Genomic DNA, 26974 nt, shown 5'->3' on the forward strand with positions numbered 1-26974 from the left:
TTAATTTAACGCTTACTTTAAATTATTAATTTCAGTATGTTTTAAATTACATCTCAGTGTATATTATATGTCAGAGACTGGTATACTGCAGCAAGACAACGTATCTGCATCTGTAGCACCGCAAATGAGCAACGGCCACGCAGATCCTGATAAATAAATGACTGATATTAATATTGTGTCATATAATGCGCGAGGTCTGCGTGTTGGACACAGTGAAACAGACAGAGCGCGTCGCCTTGTGGTGGACAAATTACTGGAGACTTGTGATATACTGTGTGTGCAGGAGACATTCTTAGCTAAACAGGACCTGGAGAAGCTGAATTGCATACACAAAGACTTTTACGGCGCTGGTGAATCCACTACCGACCTTAGCACCAGAATAATTCGGGGAAGGATAGCCGGTGGTGTTGCAATATTATGGCACAAAAAATATGATCAACTGGTTGATGTGATTAGACTGGGTGTGGATTGGGCCATAGGGCTAAAATTTACTTGCGGAGACAAACATTTTATTGTTTTAAACATATACACACCTTATGAATGTCCTCAAAACGAAGACGAATTTCTTAATAGACTGTCTTTTATTATGTCTTTTATGCAAGATAATCTATCCACTTGTTTTTTTATTGTGGGGGATTTAAATGCAGATGTTACAGATAAACATTCTACATTTGCTACGCATTTAATGCAATTCTGTCACAGTAATGCCTTAATTCTTTCTAGTAAGGCACTTTTGCCTAACAACAGTTACACCTATATTAGTGAATCATGGCATACAACTTCCTGGTTAGATCATTGTATCTGTACAGCTGATGCTCATGATTCCATTCTGGGAATTCGTGTCAACTATGACCTTGCCACCACTGACCATATACCATTCTCCTTATGTGTAAACATGAATTGCATACCTTCTGTTTTGCCTGTAGACTATAACATAAGTACAGGAAAAATAGCATGGGATAACTTGACTGAAAAAGATCTATCAGATTATTGCTATCAAACTGATGACATGTTCAGCAATACATACTTACCAAAGGGAGCAATCTCATGCCGTGATATGAATTGTAAAGACCCTCAACATGGTATTGAGTTATGTACTCTGTATGAGAATGTTGTGAAATCCCTCCTTATCTCAAGCAAGCCACTGCATAAAACCATCTTGCATAGCACCAAGCCGGGTTGGAACGACTATGTAAAAGAACATCATGCAGAGGCCAGAAGGGCTCTTAAAGCATGGGCCGATGCAGGTAAACAGAGACATGGCCCCTTGTTTGAATACAAAAAACAAGCAAATGCTAATTTTAAACATTTTTTAAGATTCATAAGGAGACGTGAAAATACTATGAGGTCTGACTCTCTTGCTAGAAAGTTAGGAAATAATCAGTGACGTGCGGTGAGGTTCATAGCTGGTGAGGCACTGACGTCATCAGAATCAGATTTGCAAATAGATGCATAGATTGACAGCAGTTTACAGGTTATGTTTCACTTCTGCATCCTTACACATACAAACTGTAGCTCACAAAATCTATCGCTGCACTTGACTTGCTTCCCGAATCGTTTAGCCTAGCTCGCTGTCACTTACTCGGCAGTTGAGGAGTGAACAAGACGAACGTCTGGGATCTTGAGCGCCCCCTGCCATGAGGCAAGAGAACTGCCTGCCTCACCTCGAACCTGTTCTCTGCCGTTTATAATCGCTCATTACACGAAACACGTTACACAAACACAGTTGGTGACAAAAAGCACTGTACATTATATACATAAGCTAAATTATTGGAAATAAGTTCACATATTAAATTTGTTTAAACCATTTTATTGACGCCGTACAGCAACATGCTCTCTCCGCTTAGCAGCCAGCGCAGAGCCAGGGGTTGCGCAATCCAAGGTGAGGCAGAGCTCGCTGCTGCCTCACCGGCATCGCTTCCAAGCATTTGAATGGGAAAATAAGAAAATTCTGCGATTTTGAACAAATAAAAATCGAAATTGGTGAAGCTACATGAAAAATAAATATTTTTTAGTACAAACCACCGGATGAATATAACAATTTAAATTGCTTTATGATTATATATTTTCTTTCTTTCCATGATGGCTGGTGAGGCACTGCCTCACCTGCCTCCCCTGACCGCACGTCACTGGAAATAATAATGTTAAGGACTTTTGGAAAGAAATAAAGAAAGTAAATAACTGTAAAACGTCACTTCCATCTACTATTGATGGTGTTACTGGTGTAAAAGAAATCACTCAGTTATGGAAAGAGCACTACAGTGCGCTGTTTAATTGTGTCAAAAGTGACATTTCTGACATAGGAAGCATTCACAGTAATGAGAATGTGATTGTATCCCCACAAGAAATATATCATATAATTATGACACTGAAAGACAATAAGGCCTGTGGGATGGATAACATATCCACTGAGCATTTGAAAAATGCAAGTAAAAAACTCTGTGCATTACTCTCTATGTGTTTCACTGGCTGTCTAGTACATGGTCTGCTACCTAAATCAGTGTTATCTGTCATTCTGGTACCCATTATTAAAGACAAAGCGGGTAAGATTAGCTCCTTGGAGAATTACCGACCCATAGCTTTAGCTAGTAGTTTGTCGAAAGTTTTTGAAAGAGTCCTTCTAAATAGGCTGGAAAAGTTTCTCTTGACCTCTGATAATCAATTCGGTTTTAAACCCAAACATGGTACAGACATGTGTATTTTTGTGCTACAGGAGATTTTAGATTTGTATAATTTGCGCAACACCACAGTATTTATGTGTTTTATTGATGCTTCTAAAGCATTTGATCGCGTGAATCATCAAAAATTGTTCTGCAAGTTAGAAAGCAGAGGTGTACCCAAATATCTAATTAGAATAATGGTCTATTGGTATGGTCATCAACTACTGTATGTCAAATGGGGTAACTCATTGTCTGACTCGTTTAATGTTGGTAACGGAGTAAGGCAGGGAAGTGTATTGTCCCCTTACCTTTTTAACATCTATATGGATGAACTATCAAAGCGCCTGAATTGTTGTAAAACAGGCTGTGTAGTTGGTGACCGCACAATCAATCACATAATGTATGCGGATGATTTGGTAATCTTATGCCCATATAGTGCTGGCCTTCAACAATTACTAAGGGTCTGCTCCCAATATGGATGTGATTTTGATGTCAAATATAACGCTAAGAAAAGCAATGTCATGATTGTTAGAAGTAGAGCAGATAAGCATCTGATAACCCCTGACTTCTCTTTATCTGGCATTGTCCTCAATATATGCAATGAAATTAAATATCTGGGACATTACATAACTGATGACCTATCTGATGATCGTGACATTTGTAGGCAGTATTGCATGATGTATGCACAGGCTAATATTTTGATTAGAAAGTTTGGTATGTGTTCATCCTCTGTGAAGGTAGCTCTTTTTAAAGTTTTTTGTACTTCATTTTACACAGCCCATCTATGGCGAAGATATAAAAAAAGTAGCCTGCACAAACTTTATGTGGCATACAATGATGGCCTGAGGCTCCTACTCAAAGTGCCTAGATGGAGCAGTGCCAGCCACATGTTTGCACATAACGCTGTTCCCACATGTGCAGCTGCACTCAGGAATCTCATGTATAAATGTATGTGTAGATTACCCGTATCATACAATAATATAATAGCAATTTTAGTAAACCCTGTTTTTAGTACAGCGAGATTTTTCTCAAGATTGTGGAAACATTGGCGTCATCATTTATTTGTGGCTCAGTGACTGTCATGTCTCTTTTTGTTTTTTTTCTTTTCTTTTTGTTTTACTATGGACCTCTTTTGTGTCTGAAATAAAGATTGATTGATTGATTATAGGTTAATAAAGTATGCCTTTTTAGGTGCCTTAATAATCTTTTACTATTTTTGTTAAAATGGCAAAGAATAAAAAAATGATAAAATTTATACTTGATGTAGTGTTGTTTAACAAAGTAAATACTGTGTTCATGCCAAAATATCAAAAATTGACAGTTTAGTGACAGCAGTTCTACAACAAAAACAAAACTTGTCCTTAAACCTAAATGTAGCAGGTATCTTTAGTTCTATATCTCTCCGAATATGATCTGTTGTTTTCAGTTTTTTAACTAAAACACGGAAGCTGTTTTTACCCAATCCATTTTCAGATGTATAATGTAAGATCTATTAGTGAAAGGCATTAGTGCCAGTTCACACTCCAGACCAGATGGTGGCGCTATTGCACATTTTCAGTTTTTTTGAAAAGCGCCATAAAAAGAAGAAAAGCCAAGAAGCCAGAGAAGATAACACACGCTGTTCAAATTCGCCATTTTTACTCGCATAATATTGCCTTAAAAGTAGAGAGAGCCTTGATAGTTTTGGTAAATTAAAGCTGGTGACGTCCTAGCCCGAGTTAAACGACAACACAACAGAACAAGAACCGATGGAAATTAAATGTGGGTCACGAAAGGAGCCCGGAGGGACAAAGCCTGCTAACGTGTTGCTAGCTTCTGGTAAGTTTGCTTCCAAATGCTAATTATCTTTGTTTATTATAAAGAGTGCAATAAAGATATAAACAAACTTACGTTAGTTTCAGAAATAATTACTTTATTAACTTTATTGCGGCTTTTATGATTATTATTATAACAATCATTCAGCTTCATATTATAATTGCATGGAGGCTGTTTGTTGCGACTTTAATATAGTTTTCTTCATAAACTTAACCTGGTTTTAATTAAGCTCAGATGCCAAAGAGACTTTAATATTGTAAGGCTGTTATAACTCGTTCATTATAGTTTTTATCGTCAACATATTTTTGCAGTCTAAGCAAATGAAGATGAAAGAGGAAGCCAGGGATCATCGATTAGAAAACCTAAAGACTTTCCTGTCTCAGAAGAGGCTCTGGCTTCACCAGATCACCAACCAGTTCTGAGGATGAACCTCCACATCGTCTTCATGGTGGAAGGCTTTTTTAAAACATTTTTTTACTGAGCAGCTGGCCACATTTTTAACAGCAAAAACTGGTGTGTTACTGACACTGACACTAGACATGATTTGATTAAAAAATAATTGGACAGTATTTATTCCTCTTGTTAATCTACCATTTCTCTTTCATACATTATATTCATTGTTAGCTTTCAGGGCTCTGTGATGGACTGGTGACCTGTCCAGGGTGAACCCCGCCTCTCATCTGATGACTGCTGGAGATGGGCACCACCAGCCCCAATCACCACCCTGCAAGGATCAGCATGTTCAGATCATGGATGGAAAGATTTTAAGGTAGATTGTCTCCCTTTAAGTCCACACTTTAAACAGCTTCATAGTCAATGCCAACATCATCTGATTTTATGATATTGCTGACTATTTTTTCCACTTCAAAGAAGTCACCCAGAAATGTTTTTTCACTCCAGGCATCCGGTCCCAATCATTATCAGTTCTAATGATGCCACATACATAGTGAGTCCACAACCTCTTAAAATTGTAAGCCGTACTTTTTTCTTTGCTGTTTTTCTGTACTCTTTTAAATACAAAAACTTTCTCTGTTTAATTGTTTTATTCTTTTTTTGTAGGTTTCTGTGAAGTGCAGTGGTCCAGTGAATGGGAATGTTCTGTCGTTGATCCTCACTGTTAGAAAGGAGAAATGTCAGTTTTTCTGTAGTAATCCAGGAATACTGTGACATTGAATTAAAACAATACTCTGTCCTTGGTGAAATGTTTTTCACATTTCCTCTAAAGTGTACCTATTGTTTTATTGTGCTAATTTTGTGACCATGTTATCTGTAAACTTTGAATATATTGACAATTTGTACAATTCTCTGATAGTATATTGGCAATGTATTCTTGATAAATGTGGGTAACACTTTATTTGACGGGGTGTGAATAAGACTGACATGATATTGTCATAAACATGACATAACACCTGTTAGGAACAAACTAACAGGTGTAATGAAGTTTCATTCAGTAAATAATGACACTTTTAATGAGAAGTTGCTTTAAAAGTTGAATGACAATGTGACCCCCACAAAGTGTGGTCACATTTGGTGGATTAAATTGTGATCTTAGTTGTTTTGAGGTTTTGGGGAGCAATGTCACGCAGTAACACGGGTGCGCCGCTAGATGGCAGAAGCGGGCTCTTGCGGGACTGACGGTGCATCATTGCGGTGTCGAGGAAGCTCCCTTCCATTCGGATGAGAGCTACCAGCACAGCAACACCGTCTCCTGTGGCTCATTTGTTCTTTTCCTGTTAAAACAGGTTATCTGCATCTGTTTGCCTGTCCCTCCACCCGAGACCTGCAACAGATTCATGGGGGCTCGTCCGGGATCGGCGCCACTGCTTTAGATGTACCGGCTGCTGATCCAGTGATACATGAACACCGGGACCAGTATATCCACCTACGGCTGTAGTGAGGTGCCATCCAGTGTGTGACCACAGAAGCAAGGTGACGCGACTGCTGCTAAGGGGTGGGCCATTTGGTGTCCAGGGAAGAGGACCAGAGGAAGAGGGTCTTGATCTTCAAGGGAACCAAACTGGTATCCGGGGCTGCACGTTAACGAACACCATGTCAGTAACACACAAGAAACTGATCTGGGGCATCAAAAAGAATCTATTCCAGCTGTCTGGTTCTCAAGCCTATGAGGTTGCCAGGACGTTGGGAACAGACCAGCCTGGAGCTGACGAGCTGAGTTCAGCTGATTAAGAAAGCTGCATAGATTATATCCTTACATTTATGCAGTCTGAGGACTTGGCCAAGTCTGAGGATGAGGGTTTGGGTCATTTGTTGTCATTGAATGATGTTGTTTTGAGTGTGATGGAAAAGGATGATTCAGCTGAAATGCCTATCATTTCAGATAATGATTTGCAAAGATCCACCTCGACAGTACACATCGCATCAACACATTTCACTACAAAATCGCAAAATCCCAGCTCACACACTCACAGGACCACGCCAAATATGGAACAGCTACAACTGATGTATGAAGAGCTGGGCAAGAAGATACAAGAATGTACTGTCACGGTGGCGACATCTGTGGAAACTGGCCTACTAGATCGCCATCAGGTTGGAGACCCTTCAGGGACCCAGCCCAGTAGTCTGCCTCATCATCAGAGTCCTGTCAATCTCCCACCACACCATACGCCAGAGAGGTTGGTCTCCCTACAAGATCTGGCCTATCTCCAGCGGAAAGAGTTCAGGATACATGGAGGCCAAGTAAGTGACACTACCTCTGACATCACATATAACTGCATATGTAAACAAATTGACGAAGGCCTCAAAGAGAAACATACTGAGGGCGAGGTCATAAGAGGGGTTCTCCGTGCAATCAAACCTGGCAACTTCAGAGATATGTTGACAAACAAAGATGACCTCACCATCACGGAGCTGAAAAGCTTCCTCCAGTCCCATCTTGGTGAAAAGAGCGGAACAGAACTTTTTCAAGATCTAATGTGTGCTAAACAACATGAAAACGAAACACCACAGCAATTTTTATATAGGATGGTTGGGCTCAAACAAAGAATAATGTTCACAGTTAAACATACAGCTGCAGCGGTCAAATATGACGCATCTACAATACAATGCATATTCTTAAACACAATATGTCAGGGAATTGGGGAGAAATATGAGCATGTTAGACAGGAGCTCAAGTCACTCCTTTCCAAACCTACCGTATCTGATGAGGCTCTGCTGCGACAAGTAATCAAGACTACAACTGAGGAAAGTGAGAGAAGGCGCAGGTTGGGTCGCACCACGACACGCAAAGTAACTCAAGCACACAGCGCCCAGACTGATCCTAGCCAGAGATCACAAGTTGAAGCCCAAGTTAACACGACTGTGAACAATAGTGACGATAAAATACAGAGACTGAGTACACAAGTTGAAGCCCTAACCCAGGCAATGGAATCCTTGAAACTGTTAGTGACACAGGCCCAAAAACTGGAGCAACATGCCTCCCCCACTCATCACGGTCAATCTGACCAACCCAGGCCCTTGAGAAAAACACAAAAGTCATATGGTTGTCCTAAATGTGTCACACTGGCTAATCGTGATTGCAGTCACTGCTTCATTTGTGGGGAGGAAGGCCACCGAGCTGTTGGTTGTTTGAAGAGAACAAAGCAGTCGGGAAACGGGACCCGGTCGAGGCAGAGGGACAACCTCTGACCGGGTACGAACAAACGTCCCAACCCAACCAAAACACAACAACAGCACAAGATAAATCTAATGAAAGCCATATAGTTAAGACCAACAACATGGCACAGCCATGCAAGTTAACAGCCCCCCTCATTGGCCACAAATCTCTGTTAAAATGCAGTATAGCTGGCTTTGCTGCCACCGTCCTACTGGACACAGGAGCTAATGTGAGCCTACTCGACCGTGCCTGGAAGGAAAAGTACTTACCGGGTGAAGATGTTCGACCTCTCAGTGAACTACTGGATGACCCTCTGCATGTTTCTGCAGTCACTGGTGATGACATTCCATATGATGGGTGGGTGGAAGTGGTGGTGAACCTGCAAGGTAATAATGATCCAGACTTATCCATTCGGGTGCCATTTTTAGTTAGTCGCCTAGTGTTAGATAGGCCGATAATTGGCTTTAATGCCATCCAGGTGCTCATTAAAAATAATGAGAGTCAACCTAAGCTTATGTCCACTCTGTCTACCCTCCTTGCTGGTGCAATGGAGATTGATAACGGCAGTGTAGAGACTATAGTCAATTTTATTCAGACTCAGAAGGTTCCAAAAGAAGAAAATGCTACAGTGAAAATGGGCTTTAAGAAAGTCACCATTGCAGCAGGCCATGTAGCTTACATTACATTCCGTGTGCCAGCAGACATTAACCCCCCGGAGCCATTTGTGCTTTTTGAGCCCGCACTTAACAGTGTGAGGTTAGAGAGCTTGAGTATTGGGGCAGGATTAGTGGTGACTCACAAAACAGACAGACCCTTCATCAAAGTACCTATTGCAAATCACTCCAAACATGATGTGACCTTGCCAGGGCGAACCGTCCTAGGCAGCATTGAAGCGATTGTTAAGGTCGTAGAGACAGATTGTCCTAAAAGTGGTGAGAACTTCACCTATGTAAACACTATTAATCCCCGGTTAGTAAACAACCAACAGCAGGCTCCACCTTCCACACCACTGTGGCACCCACTGGTGGATGTCAGCCACCTAACAGATGAGCAACAAGAAGAGGTGAAAAAGATGCTGTGGGAGGAATCAGGGGCTTTTACTCAAAATGATAATGACATTGGTGACATACCTAGTCTCCAAATGGTCATCAATCTCAAAGATGAGGTTCCTGTCCAGAAGTCCTACACCTCCATCCCCAAGCCACTCTACCAAGAGGTCAAGCAGTACATCCAAGATCTTCTTGCCAAAGGCTGGATCGTTAAGTCAAGGTCGCCCTATGCAGCACCAGTAGTCTGTGTCAGGAAACGAGACGGGACACTCAGACTGTGCATTGATTACAGGTTGTTGAACCAGAAAACGGTACCTGATCGACACCCACTGCCTCGAATCCAGGACCTCTTGGACACCCTTGGAGGCCAGAGTTGGTTTACTATTCTCGATCAGGGGAAGGCATACCACCAAGGCTACATGGCTGAAGGGTCCTGCCACATGACAGCTTTCATATCTCCTTGGGGACTATATGAATGGGTGCGGATACCGTTTGGCCTCAGCAATGCCCCTGCTGCATTCCAGCACAGCATGGAGGAGATGCTCACCACATTACGTGACGAATGTTGTATTCCTTATCTTGATGACATTCTGTGTTATTCTCAATCTTTCAGTGAACATGTTGATGCAGCACGTCGTGTTCTGAGAGCTCTGCAACACCATGGAGTTAAACTGCGGCCTACAAAATGTGAGCTGTTCAAGAAAGAGGTCAGATACCTAGGAAGGTTAGTCTCAGCTGAGGGTGTGAGGGTGGACCCGCGAGACATACAGGCTGTAGTATCTCTCAAGGAAAAAAAAACCTACCACAGTGGGAGAGGTACGGCAGTTACTGGGGTTCTTGAGTTATTATCGAACCTATATTCAAGACTTCTCCAGAATTGCCAAGCCACTGTATGAGCTGCTACAAGTTAAAGGACTCCCAGATACTCCACAGAGGAAAGGGAAAAAGGGTAACGGAGCACAGCTGTCATCAAAAAACCCCATCCAGTGGAGCGATGCTCACAAGACCACCCTCGAGCAGCTGATCGATATCCTTTCACATCCACCTGTATTGTCTTATCCTGATTTTGAGCTGCCCTTTGTCCTGCACACAGATGCCAGTCAACAGGGACTTGGTGCAGTCTTATACCAGCGACAGAGTGGAAAACTAAAAGTCATTTCATATGGCTCGAGGACATTGACTCCCGCTGAAAGGAACTACAACCTCCACTCTGGGAAGCTGGAGTTCCTGGCGTTAAAATGGGCGGTATGCGAAAAATTCAGGGATTATTTGTTCTATGCACCCCACTTTACTGTGTATACGGACAATAATCCACTTACTTATGTGATGGGCACAGCAAAACTGAATGCAGCTGGCCACAGGTGGGTGGGGGAGCTTGCTGACTTCAGGTTCAGTATAAAATACAGACCAGGAAAAGTCAACGCAGATGCTGACACTCTTTCTCGTCTCCCACTTGACATCAACAACTATGTAGAGGAATGCACTGAGGAACTCAACAGGGATGCCATCCATTCTGTGTGGGAAGGAAGTGAGGCTGCCAAAAAGCATGATGTTGCCTACGTTGCTTCTCTCAACCTGGCCCAAGATCCAGACTCAACGGGTTCGACATTACCTACCATTAGTCAAAATGAACTGGTGAGAGCCCAGAGGCGAGATGAGATCATAAAAGAGATTATAAAACTGAAACAGTCAAAAGCAGTGCTCACAGAAGAAGACAGGAAGAAAGTCAGTACCCCTGTGAGAAGATTGATGCATGAGTGGGGAAAGTTGCACATAGAGTCTGATTTGCTGTACAGGAGAGCAGGGGGGCGGAAACAGCTAGTCTTACCCGCAGAGTATCGACCTCTTGTGCTTAAACACCTACACAATGACATGGGTCATTTAGGAGCAGAGAGAGTCATTGGATTAGCAAGAGAACGCTTCTATTGGCCCTACATGAAAAAAGACATTGAGGCCTATGTTACCAGACAGTGCCCTTGCATAAAGCAAAAGAAACCTGTGACTCATGACAGAGCACCGATGGGGAGCATTGTGACCAGTGCACCACTTGAACTTGTGTCCATAGATTTCATGCACCTGGAGCAGAGTAGAGGAGGGTACGACTACATACTTGTATGTGTAGACCACTTCAGTAGGTTTGCTCAGGTGTATGCAACACGAAATAAATCAGGACGGACAGCTGCAGAAAAAATATTTAATGACTTTATCCCGCGGTTTGGGTTCCCAGGTAAACTGCACCATGACCAGGAGCGGGAATTTGAAAATGCCCTGTTTGCAACTCTGCAGAAGCAGACAGGTGTGAACCACTCCAGAACGACCCCGTACCATCCACAGGGCAACCCAGCTGAGAGATTCAACAGGACGCTGCTCCAGATGTTGAGAACACTGCAGGAGGAAGAAAAGAGTAATTGGAAGGAACACCTACCACAGATTGTGCATGCATACAACTGCACTAGACACGAGGCTACAGGTTTCTCACCCCATTACCTCATGTTTGGGCGCCACCCTCGCCTTCCAGTAGATCTGCTTTTTGGTCTGTTCCCAGAAAAGAAGCCAGAAACACCCCAAGAATATGCAGACAAATGGGCTGCGAGGATGAGAGAGGCCTACAGAATAGCAGGTCAGAACAGCCAGCAGTCCAGCGCACGAGGCAAGAGGCAGTATGACCGTCATGTGAAGGGAGTCGTTCTGCAGCCCGGTGACAGGGTCTTGGTTTGTAACATGGGTGAAAGAGGAGGGCCAGGAAAGCTGAGGTCCTATTGGGAACAAACAGTGCATGTCGTCAAAGAACAGGTGAATGAAAGCCCCGCTTACAAAGTATGTCCCGAAACGGGTTGCAGTAAAACACGTACCCTTCACAGAAATCTCCTCCACCTTGTAAATGATTTGCCTGTGGGCATACATGAACAGCTACCAAACAAAGCAGCAACCAGAGGGAGACGCAGGAGAAAGAGTCAAACAGAACAGCATGGAAGGAGAGAACCATGCCAACAAAGTGACTCGTCTGACTCTGATGATGGTATTTCCAGAACACAATACTGGCTAAGAGTGTCCAGATCAGCTGAATCACACAGATCTCCCACCATGATTCCCCACATGCCCCAGAGACAAGCAGTGATTTCCCCATCCCCGGGCAAATCGACTCAGGAAACTACACCACCAGGGGGAGCCAGACTGCAGCCTACGCCCACAGCAGAGGAGCCTGTGATGAGGAAGGAAAATCAGTCCAGTGAGCAGGAGCTGGAATGGGCAGGTGGCAATGACTATGTACAAGTAGCAAAAGATGATGATGAAGCGGACACTGGAGAGGAAGATGGCCCAGCCATATGGGACGCCAATGACGACCGACCTACCTCACCCCAGTGTCAATCGGCCAGGCGATCAGCGCGAGAGAGGAGGCCCCCAACAACGTTGACATATGAGTACCTTGGCCAGCCATCTTACCAGCCTCAGGGGTCAGTGAACACTATTGGACTTTGTGGGACACCAGCATTTCTACCATGGGGAATACCCTCTGTCCCAGCAACACATTACATACCCTGTCATACACCATACACATCACTATCTTATCCTGTCATGATTCCATACACTGTCCCTTCCTTCACATATTGAAACAAATACTAATACACCTATGAATATATCTATATATAAAAAAAATAAATAAAAAAAGTAGCCCCCAACGCCCCAACCCCTAAGTTCAAAATGTAATATTTGTAGGGGGGTTTAAGTTCAAGACTGAAAGTTTTATGTTTTCTTTAATGCTAGGAGTCAATTTCTTTGTCGGGGAGTGTGTGACCCCCACAAAGTGTGGTCACATTTGGTGGATTAAATTGTGATCTTAGTTGTTTTGAGGTTTTGGGGAGCAATGTCACGCAGTAACACGGGTGCGCCGCTAGATGGCAGAAGCGGGCTCTTGCGGGACTGACGGTGCATCATTGCGGTGTCGAGGAAGCTCCCTTCCATTCGGATGAGAGCTACCAGCACAGCAACACCGTCTCCTGTGGCTCATTTGTTCTTTTCCTGTTAAAACAGGTTATCTGCATCTGTTTGCCTGTCCCTCCACCCGAGACCTGCAACAACAAGTGTTATGTCAGTCTTATGCACACCCCATCAAATAAACGTCACCAAAATGGTAATATATTGAAAGCACAATGTCATTAGTTTCACCTGGAAAGTGTGTTGTAATTGATCCTTCTGTTTTCTGGTAACCTGATGTGTTTGCAGTACTGTAGTGTGAATGAAGCATGTAAAGTACAAAGTGGCAAAGCAGAATAATAAGACATTAAGTAACTAAAAATTGTACTTCATTAGGAATTATAGTAAACCAAAAGTGTAATTGTAGCATACTGTAATCACACTACTAATATAAAAAATATACTAATCAAGCACGTTTATATTACATAAAAAGCAAAATACTTGAAGTCTACTAACATAAGTTGTCCAAAAACGTATGTTGAAGTACACTTAGTAAACTTTAAATTGTGCCTTAATACAATTTAAATTCTATTAAAGTAAACTAAGCACAAAATTAGTTGTTCCAAAATGTCACTTTACGTTAACTAATCCTAAGTGAACTTGAAATATACTCATGATTAGTGTGACTTAAAGTATGCTCAAGTATGTTAAAATTTAACATAGTATATTTTTCACCAGGGTGATCTTGCTGTCAAACCTGACGTATCAAGAAACTACTTAAATACAACTTGTCTGATAATCCAAAGTGATGATGTAAGACCTCATATCGTCCCCCAATCTAAAAATAAAATCAAATGAGAAAACATCAGACATCTGTCAAACTAAGGCTTTGGGACTTCATAGACCAAAGGTCAGTAAAGTAGAATTAAATTCTTTGTAACTGTATTATTTCCCAAGTTGCTTTGTGCTGCTATTCACCCACAGCAGAGCCTGCTATGAATGAGTGGACTGGTAAGCATGGCCACCGATGACTGCAGATAAATTGTTTTCTTGTAATGTTAGTGTAGTTTTAAAGAGGATCCAGTTGCAGAGAGGCAGCAGCAAAGCATGGCGCCAAAAGTTTAATGAAAATGATAAACAAAAACTAATAAAAGATCACAGAGAACCAGAGCAGAGCAAAAACAAATCCAATGGAAAAAGCCAGCAAGGTAAACCAGGGAAGAGATGGAATGTAACGGGTTAAATGGAATTTGACTGGATCAAATGGGAGGATCAGCAAAGAGGAGCTGAGAATGAGTTAGCCAGCACTTTAACAACTTAATGCTCATTATGGTCCACCATGACTGTTGTTTTTCTTCCTTCTTGTGCGTACCAGGATAGAATAGTGATGTTTGTTGATGTTTAGGTCAGAGGAATGCGGCCTGGTCGTACAGATACAGATCACATAAGAGCAAAAAAAATGGATTTGGGTCCCTTCAGGCTGCAATGTTAACATAGCCTATGTCTATCTCTAATTTATTATATACGTTGATAAATTTGTGTTCAGTTTTGTAGTGGATGTAATTTCTGTACCCAATCCAAAGAGGTTTGGAGGCCAGATAAACCAGTTTTTTCCCTTTGTTTTGTATTGCCTTTGTCTTATTATTAACAGATCTTCCTTTCATGTGTACAACTGAAAAGCCAGGCAACATGATGGTCCACTTTGGAGAAACAATGACTCATGAATTGTGCAGAAAAGTAAAAGATCGGCTGCTGCAGAGTGTGGTTGGTGGAAAGTTCAGGTCATGTCTGGGAAAGCAAACAGATGATTACCTTCACTTTAAATGAATAATGTGGACATTTGCAGGAAAACATAAAAACACCTCTGTTCATCCATCCATTTTCTTACACCCCTGTCCCCAGTGGGGTCAGGAGGTGTGCAGGTGCCCATCTCCAGCAATCAAAGGGTGAGAGGCATGGTCACCCTGGACAGGTTGCCAGTCCATCGCAGACCTCTGTTCAAAAGAATGTCAATTTGTACTTAAATATTTCATGTAATGTGTGTGTCTGTTTCCAGTAGTCACCAACTGATTCATATGATTTTTGTTTATCTCTCCCTCCTTACCCTACCTCCAGTCTGAATATAGGAAAGTTTGTTCACCATTACACTGAAAGATTCATCAGGTAATTCTTTAGCTGACTGAAAGTTCTGCTGCAGCTCCAGCTTGTAGCAGCCTTGATGCTTTAACTCTTTCTCGCTCTCACCAATAATCTCCAACCTGCAGCAGGCAACATCTTTAATGCTAAGCACATTTAAAGTCTTTTGTCTTGGCTCACACATGAACCTATCAGAAGACGAGCAGGAGCATCTGCGAAAATATGACTGGGAACACACATATAGATCAACGTTTGGTATTAAGAATGGTCCAACATGTTCTTACTTTTATCCTTATAATAATGAATAAAGATATACAATATATACTGTATATAATGAACAATGAAAAGAAAAAACTGATTCATATTATCAATTTGAACTAATCAAGTGAAGTAACATTTATAATACTAATGAGACAGATTGAAGCCACTGTTTGCTCTTGTTGTTGATGCAATCTGCCTAAATTCCGTTGACCTCGAGCTGGTAGACGAAGCTGTCACTTGGTTGTTTTAATCCCATTAGGCGCCTTGTATTGTCTTTTTCAAACATTATCCCTCTACCCAATTAGGGCCGAAAAGCAATTGATTTTTCGTAGTTTGTCAGACCGTGTTGAAAAGTAATTAATTAAAAATGGAAGCATATGTCTGAGTCATCAATCAGAGAATAATAGCTGGATTCAGGCACCATCTCTGTCCTCCACTCCAGATTTCTGCTTTCTTTATTTCTATTTATAGCTTATCCCTCTGGCACGTGCATCTTTGTTCATGTTTGTTCACACCAGTCGTCCTTGTCTTTCACTTTCCTCAGCTTACTTTTAAATGGCCCCAGCAGTGAGAATTTCATTAAGAGAATGAAGCAGGGCCCTTTGTGATGAGGTGAAGGTGCTGGGTATTTGGTTTACAACAGTCCTTGGCTATTTTGCAGGCAAATGAAGACTTAAAGATTGGCAACACTCCTGTCAACTTGGTAGTGCGACCAGTCACTACACAGCAGAAACACCAGTCAGCCATAGCTTTATGAGCTCTAAATAATCGTAAAGCTGATCTTGATTATTTTGTTTCTGTGTCACCTGATGGTAACCAGGTTATATTAAATAGCAAATAAATCCTGTATCTATGATGCTAAAGGGTGGGAAGCAAAAAAGCAACAAACAAAAAGTATTTAGATCTTTATCAATAAGAAGCGGCACTAAATGGGTAAAGAATGGGAAATCAGAGAATGAAACAAAGAGTCCTGGTCAACCACATCTTACCCAAGTATCTAATGTGGGAAGACTGGTTCATGTTGTCCAGTCCCATTAAAGAATCAGTGTAGCTAGAACTTCTAAAAAAAAGGTGATTCATGTTGTGATAGAAATGTGTCAGTAACAGTCCCCCTTCAGGGGATCAATAAAGTATTAGGGGAGAGTGGGTTAATGTGAGCCATTTTTTACATTTGTTTCCCTATAGGCAAGGTAAAATGATGTATCAGTAAAATGTAAACATTTCCTATTAATTTGGGATGTTTCCAAGCTATGGAAGTTATCAGAATATCGTCAAGACAAAGGACAATGAAAATATGATTGTTTTAAAAAAAGTGGTCCTGTGTCTCACTTTACCCCAGATCAGGGGTAAAGTTAGACAGACCAGAAAAATCAATGGGGTAAATTGAACCATTTGGGGGTAAGCTGATACTCTTACGTTTTCCACTTTAATACTACCATAACACATGTTGTAACAATTTGAATCCTGACTGACAACCTAACCTTCAAAAACAAAAAAATGTCAGACTAGGATCAGTGTTATGGAGATTGGTTAATTATAGTTAGCACTTGAAAGTAACCCAAAGTATTAAAATGTAAATCAAATACAACATAATATACTTCAAAATGTTTTAATTAACATTCACAGTGTGAGAATCATAACACAGGACCTTTAGCTAGTATCTGGGTGTCAAGAGCAAAGTACAAGCAGAACCAGCTAATGCACAGTCTGGGTCTCAGAACATGGACCCATAATCGGAACCAGCTAGAACACACTACAGACTGGGGCTCAGAAAATAGGATTATCATAACCAGCTAAAACAGCTCGGGACTAAGGACAGAGGCTGGACACACCTGGATTAGAACATCAGCCTCATACTCAATGACAATGCCTACTCTACATTCCAGCCCTGAAAGTTACAGGGAAAGGTGAAGAGTTGCTCTCTCCGTGTGGTTCCTCCAGGCCTATTAGGTTGAGGCAGCTTTTTCACAACATCACCTTTAGGAACATGTGCCACATCATTTTCTTTCTCAGATGATGTGATAGAACCAACTTGCTTTTTTCCTTTCTCTGTCACAACCTGAATCAAGATAGAAAGTCTAGAATCAGGGACAAATGTACAATCAGTAGGTTGCTATTGGTCTAAAAGTACATTGTATTTAATTTCATTCCAGTCATTTTTCCAGCTCACAGGTTCACTGGTTATTATCACAATCCTCTCAATATCAGTATGGTGCTTTCTTGTGTATCATGTGTTGCTTACCTGTCGTGGCTTTTGAACTGTAAAGACGCCGGTTTCATCTACATTGTAAATCATGTGTGGAGGGAATGTGTGCCTGTGAAAGAGGAGAGGCAAAAAAAAACCTTATCAGAATTCAAAACAAATCTTACGGGTAAAGCTAACTTAAAACATTTGCAACTAAAAAAGTGTCACCTGTCCATCACTACAGCCAGATTGTCGAAGAACTCCCCTACTGTAGTTTTATTGAAGGCTGTAGCCCTTCCCAGGGATGTTGCCTCTGGAGTTCGGACAGAGAGATGGCAACGTGCAAGAAACCTCCGAAACCACTCTATTCCTAGAGAGTAGATAATTTATTATTATAAGATTATTATTTAGCATTATTATTTAGCTTGTGATCACTTGCACACCCTAGCATACCTGCACATTGTTTCTCTGTCCAATTGGCTGGAACAGAGATATTGTTTCTCTTTGCGTATTCAAATGCCAGTTCACGGCACTTAACTGGAGGAAGGCCGTGGAACTGGTCAGCTAGTTGTTTCAAGTGTTTAGCAAGCTCCTCCTCCATCTCATCTGTGAATATTCTCTTTGCCTCAGCTACTGCACTCCAGGCTACTGATTTTACTTGCCCTTTCTCTTTTTTCTTTATGAATCTTTGTAGGGTTGTCTTGTCAATATTTCTGTCCCTTCCAGCTTTTCTTAAAGACTGCTTTCCTTGCCTGACCTCAGCAGCTGCACTCTCCAATTCTGCGAGGGGTGTTTGTCCCCAGGTTGTTTTCCTGGTGTACTTTCTTGGCATGATGGCTTTTCTACAATGGTTATGACATAAAAATTAAACAGATGTAATGTAATATTACACTAAATATGTTTAAGACTAAACTTAAATTGTACTTCATGATGGGGTAACGTAAGACAGTGTATCACATTACCCCACGGCATTTGTCTCATTTAACCCCACAGCCACCATTTTATAAAAAACAACATCTCTAGCAAGTCAGGCTAATCTTGAACTAGCATCAATCACATGGTTGTATATGTTGGAAGTTCATCAACATGCATGATATAAATTTTTCTACCTGAATTAATTTCCTTTGACACAATAGTTAATTACGTTTATAGCTAGAAAATTTACTTTCATGTGCAAAAAACACATTTTTATGAAAAAAACATACTTACCACAGGACAGCACCAACTTCACCTTCCTGGCAAGGGGAGAATGGGAGGGGCTTGTAAATATAATGGTCACATGACCATAATTTTGTTCCATTGCCTAGATATAAGGGGTGTCTCACATTACCCAATGTCTCACAATATCCCGCTCTCCCCTATTATTATTATTATTAATTTTGCATCAATGGCTAGAGATGCTCAATAGACAGCAGGACTACCATCTGGCTTTATGTCAGTCTTTAGTCTAATCTGTTTGAATAATAAAATTAGACTATATATGGACATATTAGAACACAACAGAAAACAGAACTTGTCCTTAGAACATCTGAATTTATTTTCACCATTTGAGCCCAACTTTATTTTTGTATATTCAATCTCACACAGTTCCAAAGATCCGTGTTTTATAAGCAAATAAAAAAAAATGCATGTTTAGATCTGTAAGCTCAATCTGAATCTTAGCGAACAACGTTCTTTGTTTAAAAGACGTGGCATGTACATATTTTCAAACTTGCCTTGAACTCAAGGATAACTGTGATCTGAAGCTACTATAATTATTATTTATTTTTCTATGCTTGCTTTCCTCACATAACATTTGACAAATGATAACTTTATCAACCACAATACTACTAATTGTCAGTATGTAGGATATATTTTCAATATTCTTTCAGAACATGTTCAAATACACTTTCTGTCTTGTGCCTCTTTTCAGACCAGCTCCAAAGGCTTCAGCAGAGCAGGAAAGCAGCACTGACAAGAAAGAGCGTCCCATGAGCATCATGAGTGAGGCCTCTAACTATACTGGTGGCTCAGATTACAGCACCTTCCCTGGCAGCCCAGCTACCACTGTCACTACTGTCACCACCACCTCATCTACGAGGGTAAGTGCCTTTCACACAATATTTACTCTGCAGTATTTGCAGCACTTAGAAGAAGTTAATTTAGCATTTCTAACCTAATCTTGGCTTAAATAAACCAATAGTTTTGATCATAGTCCCTGGATTTTCTTGGAATGTCAGTGTTATCAATTTCTGTAATATCTGTCATGAACAAAGCTGGATGACAGTAGAAGAGAGGGGGTAACTGGGTCATCTCTGAGTTTGTCTCTTATCTGTTGCTAAGAGTGAGTTACTGTTAAGACTAAAACAATAGAACAGAAACTGAACAGTACAACAGATCCTCAGTACATGGTGATGTGTTAAATAAAATGGGATTCACAATTTCCTTTTATCTCAGTTTAGTCAAAGCACATCTGCTCCTGTCACCTGCATGAGTAAACTGTCATACAGGAAAGATGTAGAATATTTTTCCTTTGAAGTGACACATTTATCTGTCTCTGTTGGTGCTTTTTATTAGCTATAAAAGCTACTTTGGGTTGTAACTTTACTTCAAACACTTCATGGATTTGCTGGTGTTACAACTCAGTATATTTAATTCATGAGACCAACATTACATCACATTAAATTGTAACTTTACTTTGATGTAAGCTCACCCATTAAAAAAGGTTCATATGTTCTGCTTCTTATGGACACTTGATGATGACATGAAATGAGGAAGTAAAGGTGGTAGAGAACCTCCCCTCACCTCCCTCTATCTGAATAGTGAAAACATGTTCTTTTTTAAAAAGTAGAATATGAATATGAATCTTTAGAAGGAGAATTTTTTCAAGCTGCAGGGAATTATGAGACTTTAACTTAAAAAAGTGAGGAAGTGAAATCTTTCTTGCTGTCCACTTTCTGTTATGATGTGAATTATTCTGGGAGAGTCTAAGTCTGACATATTATTAAGAACCTTAAGGAGTTTACACTCAAGCCTGACCCTGTTTGTGAGCACAGTCAACTACAGAAATCTTAATCTCAGTTTCAGTCATTTTTGGCCTTAAACTTTTTAGTCTGTAAGAACATGTATGTATTAATTATTCACTTTCATTTTTGTGCTTTGGAAGCCTTCTAGGTCATCCAAAAAAGTCCACAATTTCGGCAAGAGATCCAACTCCATCAAGCGGAACCTTAATGCCCCTGTGGTCAAGAGAAACTGGCTTTATAAACAGGTAATGGTTTTTCAACATAAACAGCGTAAAATGTAACAAACTTAAACATGTAACGCCTTTTACATGAAGTTGAAAAGAAAGAGTGAGGAAAGTCACAAGAGCTTGGTTCAGTTCTGTATATAGAGTCCATACTGAACATACTGAATCCAGAGTTCTGTTGTTAAACTACTTGGCTAGACTGTTCATTGGTTTATAGTCTTGCTACCTTTCCACCCTGTCACAGTAAGATATTTCCAGTCCACTGTTTCAGCAACTTGCTTCCCTAAGGACAGCCTTACAGAACACTATTCAACTTGCTCCAACTATATATGCAGTCATTGCCTCAGCTTCAGGGGTTCCATTACTGTCCCTAATTTTCCTCTGAGGTGGCACTCAATTCACTTCAAAGCATCCCTAACTTACCTCCACCCACAGGTAAAATCCCATATTGAAATGTCAGGAGGATTTACCCAGAGCCCCTAATGGCTGAGTGTGACTCTTGGTAAATACCTGTTGCTGTAGTGACAGGTGTACCACAGCAGCAGAGGATCAGGTCCTCAGCTCCACGCAAACAAAATAAAGGAGGATGAGAGGGAAATTGCTAAGTAAAACCCATCAGAATGGACACAGCGTGCAGAAAGATAAATGGTGTGTGTTTGTGGGTGTTGGAGTTATTTCTAAACTTTAACTATCTTATCTTGTACAACCTTTGACTCCTTCAGGATAGCACAGGCATGAAGCTGTGGAAAAAGAGGTGGTTTGTGCTGTCTGACATGTGCCTCTTCTACTACCGTGGTGAGAACACACACGCACACACAGTATGTCTTTCTGTCTTCACAGCCAGGAACTTGGGATTGATTTCCATTCTTTTTTGTAGCCTAAACTTATGTATAACCTAAATTTTTATTCACACCATAACAAAAATAGCACTTCCTCTTATGGAGCCTGAAGGAGCAGTCAGTCCTCACAACGTTGTTGGAAAAATGAGCCTTATACAAATACAAGGCCACCCCCCCACACACACAGAATGCTGGAAGAGGCTGCTGTGTCATGCAGAGACACCTTAAGTGTGTTAACATTTTGTCATGTTATAACCACACACTGTGTTTTAATGGTTTTAACACAGAGTCCAGCTGTATAATGTGATCTGGATCTGAATTCAGCTGTTCTGGTTCTGGTCTCAGAAGTTTGTTGGAGAACATTAGAGACCAAGGGACCCATCACATTTTCAGACGTTGTGGAAAAGTTTAAAGCAGGGTTACGTTCTTCACCAAGATCTCCAGTAGTGATACATGGTGGTAACAGAAGCATAGAAATACACACCATACTTTGCAGATTATTTGTGAAGAAGGGCTGAAAACCATGTTATTTTCCATCCTGCTTACTATTATGCACTACTTTATGCTGCCACATACAATACTAATAAGGTGCAAAATGTGTTAATGATTTTTTAACAACTACTCGGGACATTGTGGGCCGGTGGGCAGAGTACTTCGAAGACCTCCTCAATCCCACCAACATGCCTTCCATTGAGGAAGCTGAGCCTGGGGACTCTGGGTTGGGCTCTCCAATCTCTGGGGACGAGGTCGCCGAGGTGGTTAAAAAGCTCCTCAGTGGCAAGGCTCCGGGGGTGGATGAGATCCGCCCAGAGTTCCTTAAGGCTCTGGATGTTGTAGGGTTGTGTTGGCTGACGCGACTCTGCAATATCGCATGGACATCGGGGGCAGTTCCCCTGGATTGGCAGACTGGGGTGGTGGTCCCCCTGTTCAAAAAGGGGGACCGGAGGGTGTGCTCCAATTATAGAGGGGTCACACTCTTAAGCCTCCCTGGCAAGGTCTATTCAGGGGTCCTGGAGAGGAGGGTCCGTCGGATAGTCGAACCTCGGATTCAGGAAGAGCAGTGTGGTTTTTGTCCTGGTCGTGGAACACTGGACCAGCTCTACACCCTCGGCAGGGTCCTGGAGGGTGCATGGGAGTTTGCCCAACCGGTCTACATGCGTTTTGTGGACTTGGAGAAGGCGTTCGACCATGTCCCTCGGGGAGCACTTAGGGGGGTTCTCCGGGAGTATGGGGTACCGGGCCCTTTGATACGGGCTGTCAGGTCCCTGTATGACCGGAGTCAGAGTCTGGTCCGCATTGCCGGCAGTAAGTGGGGCTCGTTTCCAGTGAGAGTTGGACTCTGCCAGGGCTGCCCTTTGTCACCGATTCTGTTCATCACTTTCATGGACAGAATTTCTAGGCGCAGCCAAGGTGTTGAGGGGATCCGATTTGGTGGCCTTAGGATCTCATCTCTGCTTTTTGCAGACGATGTGGTCCTTCTGGCTTCATCAGATCGTGATCTGCAGCTCTCGCTGGAGCGGTTCGCAGCCGAGTGTGAAGCAGCCGGGATGAGGATGAGTGCCTCCAAATCCGAGGCCATGGTCTTGAGCCGGAAAAGGGTAGAGTGCCTTCTCCGGGTCAGGGGGGGTGTCCTGCCCCAAGTGGAGGAGTTCAAGTATCTCGGGATCTTGTTCACGAATGGGGGAAGAAGGGAGCGGGAGATCGACAGGCAGATTGGCGCAGCGTCGGTCATCAAGCGGGCGCTGTACCGGTCCGTCGTGGTGAAGAGAGAGCTGAGCCAAAAAGCAAAGCTCTCGATTTACCGGTCGATCTACGTTCCCACCCTCATCTATGGTCATGAGCTTTGGGTCATGACCAAAAGAATGAGATCGCAGCCAAAATGGGTTTTCTCCATAGTGTGGCTGGGCTCTCCCTTAGAGATAGGATGAGAAGCTCAGTCATCCGGGAGGGACTCAGAGTAGAGCCGCTGCTCCTTCACATCGAGAGGAGCCGGTTGAGGTGGCTCGGGCATCTGGTCAGGATGCCTCCTGGACGCCTACCTGGTGAGGTGTTCTGGGCACGTCCCACCGGGAGAAGGCCCCGGGGAAGACCCAGGACACGCTGGAGGGACTATGTCTCTCGGCTGGCCTGGGAACGCCTTGGGATTCCCCCGGAAGAGCTAGAAGAAGTGGCCGGGGAGAGGGAAGTCTGGGCCTCCCTTCTGAAGCTGCTACCCCCGTGACCCGACCCCGGATAAGCGGAAGAAGATGGATGGATTTTTAACAAATTCTAAGCTTTGCCCCAGCTGCAGTCCAATGGTTGGATTTAATGCGTCAATGTAACAAGATAACAAAATGGGACATTTTCTCACTAGAATGAAAATAGTGTTTTTATTACTAAACTCAGGTCATTCTAACAAGGACTATTACAGTTTAAGGAATCGTTCCCATGCTGCAGGGCCACACTAATTGAAGAACCTTCTCTTCACAAAGCGTATCTGTCCATCCTTCATTTCTACTAAACACTTAAAAGGAGATTTTCCATCTTTCTAAAGTGACAAATTAGTTGCTCCCAGAATGCAATCAGCTGCCATTTTGATGATAAACACAGAGAGGAATTGGGTGTTTATTGGTTTTACCAGCTAGAGAAGCGAGAGGTGAAACACCTTCAAGAAGAACAGCATCCTTGTCTACCTAATAATGAACCACCTCTTATTTTCATTTTTCTCCTACTTGTTGGATCACTTGGTTCTAAGAGATGCCAGCAGAATTTGGAGCCTCTGCATTTATTCCTGGCCTCGGGGGAAGACGATGAGCGTCCCTGCCACAGAAAACCTCTTCTCGTTAAAATCAAAAACTAGATTTACATGCACTCTAGCAAAGTGAGATGATGCACTGGTGATCAAACCTGGCATTTGAACAACTAAAGCCATTTATCAAAGTTCTAAGCATGCGTCCTGCTGAAGTTTGATACACATATTCCAGCAGGTTCCACATGGAGCTTCAGTTTTAGGAAGGTCAGTCCAGAGCAGACTGTCACTGTCTGATTACCTCAATAAAAACTAAGTCAGATTTAAAACAGTATATAGTATGTCACAGAGGTGGGAACTCGGGACTTGGACTTAAGTCAGACATGGGTCACCATTATTATGACTTTAGACTTGAACACATTTTCAGAGAATTTTGACTTGACTTGAACTTTTACACAAATGACTTGGGACTTGAACCTTGAACCTTTGTGGGTGTTGGAGTAATTTCTAAACTTTAACTATCTGACCATGTTCAACGTTTGACTCCTTTAGGACAGCACAGGCATGAAGCTGTGGAAGAATAACTTGAACCTTGAAAAGACTTCGTATTTGGTGAGAGTGGGGGTCTGTGTCAGAAAGCAGGATCTGTAGCTGAGCTCAGGGCTCAGAGTTTCTCTGTTCCTGCCCATCATAACAATGAAACTGTCATGAATTGCGGTGTGTTGAGGTGGTGGGGCAGACGCTGTAGACCCAGGTAAGATGAATAAATGATCTTTTACTGATTAAAACACAGTTCAAGCAACGGGCAGCACGGCTGAGCGGAGGCCAGGGCTCGACATCGGTAGCAACTGTTAAAACGACTGGACAACACGAAGGACTGAACGCACATTAGACGAGGACCCGACAGAGATGCTGAGACACAGGTGACATTAAATACAAGGGAGGGTAATCACAGAAACGAGACACAGCTGGGAAACAATCAAGGGGAAGACAGGACAACACGAAGACTCGGGGACACAGAAAACTCTAAATAAGAAAACACAGAACATGACAGTATCCCCCCCCTCAAGGGCGGCTACCAGACGCCCAAAAAACAAAAAACACAAGAAGGATGCGCGGAGGGGCTCTGGACGGGGGCCAGAGTCCAGAAACAACAAAAAACTACCCACAAGGTGGGCCGAGGCAAAGGAGGCGGGAACCACGGAGGTGGTCCGGTGGTCGCCCGCGGCGCTGGAGGTGGCGACGAAGAGTCTCTGGGGCCGCCCTGAGGCGGCGACGACGACGACGAGTCTCCGGGGCCGCCCTGAGGCGGCGACGAACACTGAGAGGCGGGGTGTCGGGAGGAGCACTGGAACTAGGAAGCTCTGGAGGGACTGAACTAGGAAGCCCTGGAGGGGCCGAGAACCCACTAACTGGGGCCGACTGTCGGCCTGGAGCAGTCTCTGGAGCGGGGACATGAGGCTCGGGAAAGCCGGCTGGAGCGCCGGCTGGAACAACGCCGGCTGATTCGGGCTCGGGTGCGCCGGCTGGAACGGATCTTCTCTTCTGAAGAAACTCGTTGTATAGTTCAAAAACCATCTCCAATATGATTGAATCTCTTTTGAACTGATCAAACAGGTAAGAAAAGTCCTCTTCTGAATTTATTTCGAAAATGTTAATTGGAAATGATGGGGCTGTCAGGGTGTGCTTCTGGCTCTTAGCCAGGTCGTAGTCCGACTCCAAACCCCTCTCCTCCAGCAGCAGCAGAGAAGGCAGGATCTCTACGTCATTGTAAAGATCCCTTTGCGCCAATTCCAGCTGCTGCTGAATCCATTCCTCGCGTTCGATCTGTGCCATGATTGCCGCTATCTCACCTCGGTCTGGTCATTCTGTCATGAATTGCGGTGTGTTGAGGTGGTGGGGCAGACGCTGTAGACCCAGGTAAGATGAATAAATGATCTTTTAATGATGAAAACACAGTCCAAGCAACGGGCAGCACGGCTGAGCGGAGGCCAGGGCTCGACGCCGGTAGCAACTGTTAAAACGACTGGACAACACGAAGGGCTGAACGCACATTAGACGAGGACCCGACAGAGATGCTGAGACACAGGTGACATTAAATACACGGGAGGGTAATCACAGAAACGAGACACAGCTGGGAAACAATCAAGGGGAAGACAGGACAACACAAAGACTCGGGGACACAGAAAACTCTAAATAAGAAAACACAGAACATGACAGAAACAGCTTGGATCATATATTTGAATCCATCTGCATCTGGAGGTCATATTGAGAATAAATGGATTGTTTACTGCAGTCGGTGCATTAAGTCTAAACATTGAGTTCTGCCTTTGTATTTTTTACAGGCTGTTTATTCTTGAAAATTATAGTTGAAAGTCTTTAAAAACAACTCTACTGTAAAGAGTTAAAATCAAAGCAGCAAACTCTGGATTATCCCCTTGAGTCCTGATTTAAAGAACACGGACCAGAGCGTAACATTGTATGTATTAATTGTTTTTATCTTGTAACCAGGTTGCTATGTATTGCAAATTTTTTGCTCAGGTC

The 26974-nt window shown here is 42.6% G+C and overlaps 2 protein-coding genes across 12 annotated transcripts in view; both read left to right on the plus strand.

The window, feature by feature from the left end:
- The window catches only part of plekha5 (pleckstrin homology domain containing A5), a 163968-nt gene that overhangs the window by 89851 nt on the left and 47143 nt on the right, over positions 1-26974 (plus strand). For 5 of the 11 annotated variants that reach the window (XR_002754253.1, XM_023350000.1, XM_023350003.1 and 2 more), the window contains exons 5-8: positions 15168-15215; positions 19547-19715; positions 20780-20884; positions 21586-21658. Coding sequence is in view for 10 of the 11 variants with exons in the window: in XM_023350000.1 (XP_023205768.1) it covers positions 15168-15215; positions 19547-19715; positions 20780-20884; positions 21586-21658 (395 nt within the window). In the remaining variant the exon portion in view is untranslated. Of the gene's footprint in view, positions 1-6217; positions 7173-15167; positions 15216-19546; positions 19716-20779; positions 20885-21585; positions 21659-26974 lie in introns of those variants that run through there. The other 6 variants (XM_023350002.1, XM_023350011.1, XM_023350007.1 and 3 more) reach the window with 4 other exon arrangements.
- On the plus strand, positions 10460-13299 carry LOC111611815. Its single transcript, XM_023350012.1, has 2 exons — positions 10460-12592; positions 13170-13299. Exons 1-2 carry the CDS (start codon positions 10464-10466, stop codon positions 13279-13281), a joined length of 2241 nt encoding a protein of 746 aa, XP_023205780.1. The 5' UTR covers positions 10460-10463; the 3' UTR covers positions 13282-13299.

The sequence above is a fragment of the Xiphophorus maculatus genome, chromosome 17, assembly GCF_002775205.1.
Source record: "Xiphophorus maculatus strain JP 163 A chromosome 17, X_maculatus-5.0-male, whole genome shotgun sequence".
NCBI lineage: Eukaryota > Metazoa > Chordata > Actinopteri > Cyprinodontiformes > Poeciliidae > Xiphophorus > Xiphophorus maculatus.